The 10,265-nt window shown below is 51.2% G+C and overlaps 1 protein-coding gene across 1 annotated transcript; it reads right to left on the bottom strand.

Moving 5' to 3' along the window:
* Nucleotides 1–55: 55 nt before the first annotated feature.
* ALDH2 (aldehyde dehydrogenase 2 family member) lies at nt 56–8,398 on the bottom strand. The gene is made up of 13 exons (XM_082293296.1): nt 8,214–8,398; nt 7,029–7,133; nt 5,885–6,025; nt 5,573–5,652; nt 5,120–5,231; nt 4,560–4,688; nt 4,001–4,114; nt 3,553–3,655; nt 2,712–2,896; nt 2,254–2,418; nt 1,828–1,985; nt 977–1,091; nt 56–679 (listed from the first exon to the last, which is right to left on the bottom strand). The coding sequence occupies exons 1-13, from the start codon at nt 8,334–8,336 to the stop codon at nt 647–649; spliced, it is 1,563 nt and encodes a 520-aa protein (XP_082149422.1). The 5' UTR covers nt 8,337–8,398; the 3' UTR covers nt 56–646.
* Nucleotides 8,399–10,265: the final 1,867 nt, after the last annotated feature.

The raw sequence follows: 10,265 nt of genomic DNA, 5'->3' as shown, positions 1-10,265 counted from the left end.
AGGTGCAAGAATTTGTGTGCACTTGGCACAAACCTCCAACAAAGGTAGGGTTGACTGCACTGACACGAGAAATGTTTATTTGGAGTGGCTACAAGGAGCAGGACAGAACAAAAAAACCACTTTTTCCTCACAGATTTCACTCTGCTTCCTGGCCCAGGTACACACTGAACTCAGTTCACTTTGCTCACAGAAGAGAAACACAGTTTATGGGACAAGGGTTACGGACCTAGTTCTGGAAGCCAACACGTAATTGTTATTTTCTATGATATAAACCCTCCTAGACGAAACGAGCATGTAAATGATTTCTCAGGAAAAATAAGCTTGTTTATCAGAGAGAGACGGAAAGATCACATCCCTCTCCTATGAGTGATTGCACCCATATAATACATACCCAAAATGTACCCAAAGTAACCACCCATCTTGTTAATGCTCAACCAACTGTATTTGGCATTTTAAAAAGATAAAGCCAAGTAGTTTGCTTTTTTTTTTTTCTTAACAAAAGCTCCTTTAAACACCTAAAAAATACCTCTTAATGCAGAGTTACATATTTTTGCATACTAAATTTTGTGTGTTGAGAAGAGCTTTCCTTTGTGTGCCATGAAGCTGCATAATTATTTCCAAATTCGTGGAGAAGGCTGCTGTCCTTTTAGGAGTTTTTCTGTGGGATTTTGATTGTCACCTAGAGGGGGGAAAAAAAAAGTAAAGAAAAGTCACAAAGTTATTTGGGTTTTTTTCTGGAGAGTTCTCAGGAGTATTCACAGAAAGGCTGAGACGCAGGAGAAAATCCAGTGTATCCCAGTCAGGGACAGGTTTGGAGACTGGGAAGGCTCAAAGAGAGGGGGAAGCTCACGGTTTGGGTCACAGTTTTGCCTCAGTTTGGTTTCAACTCTGAGCCTAGCCCACACCAGCAAAGGCACAAAGACAATCTGGAGCTACCCCAGAGGGTTGGGAAGGCCGTGGATCCAGGGATACTCACGTTTTTCACCTCCACATAGGCCTCCAGGCCGTACTCTCCCAGCTCCCGCCCGTTCCCTGAGGCTTTGTAGCCACCAAAGGGGGCCTGGGCACCAAACACATCATAGCAGTTTATCCTGGAATGGAAAGCAAGGATGAAACACCTGTAGCTCAGGCAAGAGCCCTCTGGCAGCACATGGATATCTGAGCTGTTCACAGCAGAGGGAGGGTGGAATTTCTGGGCAGGATCCCCTTATCTGTCAATTCCCTCAGCCAACAGAACCAATCAGCGCTGGAATTTATCAGGCAGGACACAGAACATCACGGAATCCACCCATATCTCTCATTATTCCAGGGCCAAGTGTCCAGGTTGCCACTCTCAGCTGCAACTTCCAGGGATGGGGCAGCCACAGCTCCTCTGGGCAACCTGTGCCAGGGCCTCACCACCCTCACAGGGAGGAATTTCTCCCCAGTATCCCATCTAACACTGCCCTCTGGCAGTGGGAAGCCATTCCCCCTTGGCCTGGCACTCCATCCCTTGTCCCAAGTCCCTCTCCAGCTCTCCTGGAGCCTCTTTAGGCACTGGAGGAGGCTTTAAGGTCTCCTTGGAGCCTTCTCCAGGCTGAACACTCCCAGATAACCACTCTCATAGGAGAGATGCTCCACCCTAAATAAATAAATAAATAAATAAATATAAAAACCACCTAAGTTCCCATTATACCTGAAGGTCTGACATTACTCTGAGCAAAGTATACGTAAAATTAGACCCAAAGGACAGACAGGCTATCAAAGAGCAATCCCAATGAGCCACGGCAGCACCCAGGGAAGCTTCCAGCAGCTGTGGGAGGAAGTAGGGAGGCAGTTCAGGCTCACCAGACTGTCCCAGCCCGCAGGCTCTGTGACACAAAGTTGGCTTTGTCCAGGTCCTTGGTGAACACTGCAGCTGCCAGGCCATACTTGGAGTCGTTGGCTCTCTCAATGACCTCCTCAATGGTTTTGAATTTCAGGATCTGCATGACTGGCCCAAATATCTGCAAAACCCAAGCAGAGCGTGGGAAAATCTGTGTAAATGGATCACAGGGAGGCCATGGGTGATGTGGGGCTGAAAGTTGCACAGGACATGAAATTCAGCGTCGCTGCCCCTGTTACAAAGGGCCCAGGATGTAACCAGAAGGGAAAATCACGTAACACGGAGAAACCTCGGGTTCCACAGCTCATGAACAGTCAGTGCTTGTAAACCTGGGGGTTTTTACATCAAGAGGTGGGAAGGGGCTGGACAGGGGGTGCTGCAGGACTCACCTCCTCCCTGGCAATGGTCATGTTGTCCTGCACGTCCCCAAACACTGTGGGCTGGATGAAGTAGCCCCTGTCTGCAGCGGCGTTGCCACCACACAACAGCTTGGCTCCCTCCCGCTGCCCAGTGCTGATGTAGCCCAGGATCTTCTTGAACTGCTCCTCATCCACCTGAGAGCCAGGAGGGGGCACACGTCAGCTCCACTTGGAAAAAGATTCCTTATTTCAACAGGCTGCCAAGCCAGCTCCAAAGGGAAATGATCATTTTTAAATGCCAGCAGCAGGTTTTGGGATCATCCGAATGGTTAATTAACTCCTCCCTCCTGCACCAGTGAGGAGATAATGGGCACAGTTCAAATGAGGTTAATCAATAGACCAAAGGATATTTCCCTTCTAATCTACACAATGACTCAAGACTGGGATTATTTCATGAGATAACAGCTCAGGGTGTTTCCTGCTCTTACCTGAGGCCCCTGCTCAGTTTTGAAGTCAAAGGGGTTTCCAACCACCCTGGCCTTGGCCTTCTCCACGCTCCTCTCCACAAACTCATTGTAAATGTCCTCCTGCACATATGTCCTGGACCCAGCACAGCAGCACTGTCCTTGGTTGAAGAACAGGGCAAAGTGGGCTTGATCCACAGCCCAGTCCACTAGGATGGGGGAGAGAAAACAAATAAGCAGATAAACCCAACCAGAGTCCAGGACTTCTTTAGGACAATTATCACAGAGACTGCTGGGGATACAAAGTCCCTTCAGCTGACAGCATTCACCATGGGTTAGTAGGGCAGGAGTTACAGACTTAATTCTTATGAGGGTCTATTAAAGCACCCCAGACTAGAGAAAATTATCTGAGGCAGATTACAGTTCTCATTGGAAATTATCGGGTATTAAGGACAAATTTTCTTCCTTACTTAACTGCCATATAGAAGGCCATGTGTTGGCTCATCAAGACCAAAAATGAGTTTATACTCAAGGGATGAGGGAAGCAGGACTTCGTAAGAGAAGAAAAGAGTGGTGTGCTCCAAGAGAAATGAAAAGAAAATTGGAGCGAGGACTGGAGGAAGATACTGAAACAATCATTGTTTGTTGGTAACTGAACTTCCCAGCACTGGGAAAAGATGTGGGAGTGGAGAAGCACTGATACACAAATGCAGCAGCTACAGCAGGAGGCACAGAGTGGTGGTGTCCGGGCTGGAGCCTCACACAACACAGGAGAGTTTTCCTTCCCTTTCCTTTCCCCTCCAGCTCTGCTTGGAAGTGGCCAAGGTAAAAGGCACCGATTAAACATTGCACAGCAGGTACTCACTGTCTGCATCAGACATGATTATATTTGGGCTCTTCCCTCCAAGCTCCAGGGTCACCCTCTTGAGGTTACTCTCTGCTGCAGCCTTTTGGATCAGGTGTCCAACCTGCAGGGAGAGCAGAGCAGGTGTTGCAATTAACTCCCACATCAGCAAGGCCAGGCAGGGCTCTGGGTTTACATCTCAGTCAGCACTTCAGTGTTAATCCCCTCATTGTCAGGGCTTTAAGTCCGCCTAGAGTTTCACCCCCAGTAAGAAGCAGCTCAAGGGAAACAATAGGAAATATTCTAAATATTCAAATCAGAACAAAAGAGTCTTATGTAATGCAAAAATACACATCAAACCCTGGAATCAGCTTTAAATGAGGCATAGAAGGCAAAGCACCTCCAGTATTTTATCCAGCAATGAGATTCTCCGTGGTCCCAAGGGCTGAAGGTTCAGGTGCTCCCTTACCTCTGTGGAGCCGGTGAAGGCCACCTTATCAATGTCCATGTGGGAGGAGATGGCAGCCCCTGCCGTGGGCCCATAGCCAGGGATGATGTTCACCACGCCCGGAGGGAATCCAGCCTGGTAATTCCCAGCAGGACACAGCAAGGTTATTCCTTTTACACTCCAAGGCTTCCCCTCCCCTCCTCTGTTTGTGCCCCCCCCAGCAGCAGCCTTTACTCCTTTGATTTCCCAGGGCTTTATTTTAATGCTGTTTGCAATAACCGGGACATAACTCCTCTTCCCACCCCATATCCCGAGCACAATTTGAAGGTGTATTTACAGATATAGATATAAATACAGATGTATGTTCACTTTCTGATCACCCTGAAATTCATTATCTAATCAAACCTCAAAGAGTCCTTCCCTAATCAAGAGTTACATGGTTCTGCATATGCATTTATATGAACAAGGGTTTTTTTTGCTAAATCAGCTGCTGAGAGACCCAGGACAACCCATCCTTCCTGCAGACAGCCCTTCCCTGCTCCTGTCTCCAGTGGTGATGGAATCCTGGCCTTGTCCTCACCTCTTTGATCAGATTGGCCACGTAGAGAGCACTCAGGGGGGTTTGCTCTGCCACTTTCATCACAACCACATTCCCAGTGGCCAGGGCAGGCCCCAGTTTCCAGGCTTGCATCAACAGTGGGAAGTTCCACTGAAAAACAAGGAGGGATTTGCTGGCGTGAACGTGAAAGTTTCTGATTAATCAGTAATTAACCAGTGAGCTCCACTCAAATCAGCACTTAGGGAAGAGCCTTGGATCTTTCCTCATCACACAGAATTTTGGGGTTAGTTCTAGGTAGTAGTTTAAACTTAATTGTGGTTCTGAGACAGGTAATTCCTATAAATGGGGTTAAAGCCCCCTTTTTTTTTTTTAATCAGCAGATACAAAGTAAACCTTGCTCAGAGCCCATGAAATGAACAGGCAGTTCTGTACTCCCAGAGTGAAGTAAGAGCCCTCCCAGCTGGTGCAAGCCCGACTTTGTTTACCCCTGGGAGGAAGCAGTGGTTAGCAACAGAGGGGAACTTACACTGTAACACTGAATTCTTGCAACGCTGCAGGAACTGCTGTTACATTTTACTCACCGGGATGATCTGTCCACAAACTCCCACTGGCTCATGTCTTGTGTAGCAGAAGAAGTCTCCATCTAACGGGATGGTTTTGCCATGGAATTTATCTGACCAGCCTGCAAAGTATCTGGAAACAGTAACAATTTGGTCATTGGAATTAAATAACAAGTCTGCTGCCAACAGAAAATAAGACACACTTCCTCCAGCTATTTGCTTTCTTCTCTTTTTCAGTCACTTCAGAAAACACAACCCAATGCAGGTGTTTCCCAAACAGATGATTTTAAGAATGGACAGTAAATAGAAATATTTGTGTCTCTCATTGTCATTTCTGTGCTGTAACAGATCACCACCCTTTGTGTGACTTTGGGAACTCAGAGGAATTACAGCAAAAAGTAAACCCAAAGTGTCTGATATGAAACCAGATCAGTCAGATCCAGATCCCACAGCACCTGTGGCTTCCAAACCTACCTGAGACATTTGACCACCATGTCCAAATCCACCAGGTAGGAGATGGCGTAGGGTTTGCCGTTATCCAGCGTTTCCAGTGCCTGCAAAAGACAGCAAGGTTTCCTGAAGAGCCGTGGGAAGTCACAAGCACAGCTTTGAGTCAGTTCTCAGTTTGCTGGATCTGTCTGGCGTGTTGGCCTCCCAAAAGTTCTTCCCCCCATCTTTGTAAGTCTGTCCCACAGCCTGAGCTGTGGATGAAGCCCCCAGCCCACCCAATGGACACAACCCCCCCTGATTTCCAGTCCCTGCACTGCGGCAGAGCGCAGCACTCACAGCCAGGTAGGCACGGTCCCTCTCGATCAGGTCAGCCAGACGGTTCAGCAGCTTGCCCCGGTGAGATGCATCCATCCTCCTCCAGGGAGAGCCCAGCTGGAATGCTGCCTTGGCTGCCTTCACGGCTTTGTCCACATCTGCCTGCGGGGGAGCCCAGGCAAAGGGTGAGAAAGGGTGAGAAAGGAGTAACCAGCCCCCACTCCCTCTCTGCAAACAACAAAAGCTCTCCCTGCTCCCCAGGAGAAAACAGCCTCCAGCCAAACAGCACAAGAGGCCGCTCCTGCCAGGCTTTTGGCAGCTGCCCCACTGCAAGGCACTCCTCGATCCCAGGGCAGGGGAGCACATGGGTACAGCCCCGGGCCACTTTCCCCGTGAGCACCATCCTCAGCACAAACACTGCGCTGCACCAGACACAGCTTTCCCAGCCAGGCTGCATCCATGAGGAGCAAGGAGCAGGAGTGGCAGTGGACCAGATGGATGCAACAGCTGTGCAGCCACACCCTCTGTTATTTCAGCTACACGGAGTGCAAATATCATCAGTTTATTTCTGCCATGCCACCTGCTGGGTTAATATTTGCATCCTAGAACAAGGCATGGGAAAAGCTCTGGAAATCTGCTTTTGGCACTTTTTCAGAATCCAATCTAAAAGGGTTTTTTCCTTGATCAGCTGTCTCTGATCCATGATTTTGTCCTGTCGAGGCATTTGCTGGTTCCTACTTGGTTCTCTGTCCTGGCTTGCTGCAATGGTCTTGCCAGGACAAGCCAGGCTGCCACAGAGAGGCAAACAACAAAGGGTTTTCCTCACTCCTCCCTTGGGGAACACACACAAGTTTCCAGACTGCAGGAAAAACCCAAAATTGCTGGGAAACACCGCCTCAGCTCTGCCACCAGCTCCCAGCAGGGCCTTGCATAAGGCAGGGGATGATGACATGACTTTATTCCCCACCATTTCTTTTTTAAAAAAAGCAGTAGTCAAGGAAGAACAGGAGCAGCACTTGATGTGGTATTTGCATAGATCAGACACTACTGCAAACACGGCTCTCCTGGAGCTGCCCAGGTGAGAGGTGGAGTGGTGTCTTCCTCTGCAACCCCTCTGGACCCTCTCCCATGGAAAACAAACCCATCTCATCCCAACAACATTTACCTTATCGCCCTCAGCCACCTGGCAGATGACTTCTCCCGTGGCTGGGTTGATGGAAGGGAAGGTTTTCTTGCTGACTGCATCGTGCCATTCGTTATTTATGAAAATCTGCAAGCAAAAAGCCAAGCAGGGCTGAGCCTTCGAGCCAGATCCCAGGGAGATCAGGGGGAGCTTTGGTTCTTTGATGGCATCTGAGGAGCCTGGTTAATTAAAAGGGCTTAACTTGACTTGTGTGGGCTCCAAACCTGCAGCGATATGAAGGAGATACTTTAGCCTAAAAGCACATAACAGAGCCTCCAGTGAGTAAAGGAATTCACAGCTCAGCAAACAGCACGTGAATTGGAAGAGGTTCCCATCTTGGTAGGTCCTTGCAAAAGCTGGAAGCCTGGCTGGAGCTGTGCAGGGACACTGGGAAGCTCAGGAGACTGAGAAGTGGGAAAATGCTTTAGGCATGGACAAGTGAGTTGATTTTGCCCAGAGCACAAGAGCTTTTGCAGCATTTCTTATGGACTTATGAGCCTTAAGGGTCTTTTCCAACCTAAATAATTCTCTTACAACCAGATTAACCGATTTTAGGCTCCCCATGCACCAGAACCAGGTGCTAATGGCAGCTTTTTACCAACTCCTTCTTTCTAAAGGTAATTTTTTTTTTCCCCAGGTCGATGGCAAGGGAGTGGGAGTGCAAAGATCGTGGTGCTCGCCAAGAACTTGCTGAACGCTCAGACAACCGCCAACGGCCTGGGCATGGCCATCGGGGAAGGATTGGCCGGGTGCCTTGGAGTGCTGCCTTCCACCAGCACCTCGCACAGGTGATCCCACAGGATTTTCCTGGAGCAAGGGTCTAATCTCTGCAGATAACCAGCCAAGTACCTTCCCCTCCCTTCCCGTGCCCTTTCTCAGAGTTTTCTCCATAGGTCGTTCGCACCGATGCGGGGTTGCCGAGCCCACCGCGGGCACGGGGACAGAGCCCGCTGCCGGTGGGACTCATGCCCTGTGCCCCGCATCTGCGGCTGCACCCAAGGCTGCTCTTTTCCAAGGCTTTGGGCCCGAATCCCCGGCTGCTCCGGCGCTCCGGGTTCAGCGTCACCCCGGGCTGGCCCAGCCCCGCAAAGGGCTCTATCGGCGGACACGGAAGCCCCAGACACCCCTGCCCAGCCCGGCTGGCCCGGGCTCCCAGCGCGGCCCTACCTTGTTATAGGCGATGTCGGGGCGCGGGTTGGGCGCCGGGATGGGGGAGGCAGCGGCGGCCGAGAAGGGAGCCCGGAGCAGGGCCGGGCAGAGCCGGGAGCCGCGCACCACCACCCGCAGCATGCTGAGCTCAGCTGGGCCGGGCCGGGCCCCGCAACTCGGGACAGCCCCGCTCCGCTCCCCCCGCCCCGCCCCGGCACCGCTCGGCACCGCCCACCTCGGCTCGGTTTGGCTCGCCTCGGTGCTGCTCTCAGCAGCGCGGCACGGGGAGAACCAGCCTTGATTCGGATGGAACAGGCTCGATCCTGCTCGGTTCAGGCGGTGCTGGCTCAGCTCAGCTCTGCTCAGCACGGTCCCGTTCGGGTCGGTTCAGCCCAGTTCAGCTCAAGCCAGGCTTGGTTTAGTGCAGCGGGGGTGTCTCATCCGTGTCCAACACCGGCACTAACTGTCCCTGTCCTTGTCCTTGTCCCTATCCCGTCTCTGCCCTCTTCCTGTCCATACCCAGAGAATTTCGTGCCTAACTGCAGACAACAACTAGGAAAAAAGAGGAAAAAAACCAGAAACATCTCCGCTGAGCAGGTTACCTTTGAAGGAAGGTGATGAGGGAGAATTTGGGGACCTAGACCCTCGGTCTAATACCACCATTACCGTCCAGCCAGGCGTCCAAAAAACCCTCCCGTGTGTAGGGGCAGTGGAACAAAGCCAGGGAAGTGCTTTCACAACAGGGAGCTTCTCGGTGAATGCAAATGAGAGGCTTTGTGAAATCGCTCCCATCAATGGCTAAAGGGCTTCTTTTCTGGTTTGTTTTAGATGCATTGTACAACTTCAGTGTATCCAAGTGCAGATTTACGTGCAGGGAACAGAAGAGCGCTCGGTTTATCATCACCATCGCTAAGGAAGCCACAGACCAAAAACACAAAGAGTTTTTAACCTCTAAAAAAAGACCTGGGGTAATACCCGGTGTAAGAGACTGCACCTCTGGCTTCTTCAGTGAGGGGTCTGTGAAGGGTGACAGGGATAGCTCTGGTTTATTAAAGGGACCAGAAAAATTGCAGGATATGTGAGTCCAGGAATAATTTCACCCACTGTCCTGGACGACCCAGGTCACTGAAAGTCTTGCTGGAGGTTCCTGCATTTGCACTTTCCAGGCGTTTCTCTCGGGAGAGGGGAATATCAGCCGTTTGGTGCAGGGAGGAACAGTACAGCCCAGAGAGGCAAAACGCCCGCCCGAGGTTATCCAGCAGGACACGGATTAGGCCGTGTGTTTCCTGGATCAGCTGAAAAGAAATCCTCTTGTGCTGGATCTCAGCCTCTCTCATCCTTGTCCACCCGCATCCCTTAAAGGGTGACGGATTCCCGGACAGTGGCTCCTGGGCAGCCCTTTCGGAGGTGGCACTCGCAAGGACCTCTTGTTCCGACCTGTTCTCCCTCCTGTCACAGCCCTGCGCGTGTTAAAGCACCTGTGGGAGAGGCCAGACCGGTTTCACCTGCAGAGATGTGCCCGTGTCTCCCGGAGGGAGCAGCTCAGGGTACCCACAGGACACGTCACAGAGCTGAGCTCCAGCTCGGGGCTAAGCTCCCATGTGTGTCCTGTCTGTCTTCTGATGATCCCGGCGTGGACAACGCATGACATTGAGCACTAGTCCTGTGTTAAATAAAGCTTTGCTTCTCTCGAGCAGCCCCTTCTCCCTTCTGGGGCTTGGAGACAGATCCAGCAGCACTAAAAACCTTCAGGGCAGACCCATCTCTCAGCCCCCTGAGCCTGCCTAAAGGCGGTAGGAGGTGCAGGAGTCAGGTGCCTCCTGGGAAACCATCCCAAATGTCTGGGCTGGACAGATACAGGTTCAGCTCCCTCCCCCTTCCACAGCAGAGCCAAGTGCTTAAGGCTGAGGTGGAATTTCACCCTGGAGCTTGGGAGAATCCAAGGCTCAGATTATCAGCTTCCCTACAGCCTCATGGTCCTTGTGCTGAGAGCCAGCACGGCCCCTCAGGGCTCTTTGCAGCACCCCTTGTGCCCCTGAGGGCTGGGAGATGGTGGCCACCCTGGGCAGA

Source organism: Coloeus monedula, assembly GCF_965178545.1.
Source record: "Coloeus monedula genome assembly, chromosome: 18".
Taxonomy (NCBI): domain Eukaryota; kingdom Metazoa; phylum Chordata; class Aves; order Passeriformes; family Corvidae; genus Coloeus; species Coloeus monedula.
This window is presented reverse-complemented; position numbering and strand designations above follow the sequence as displayed.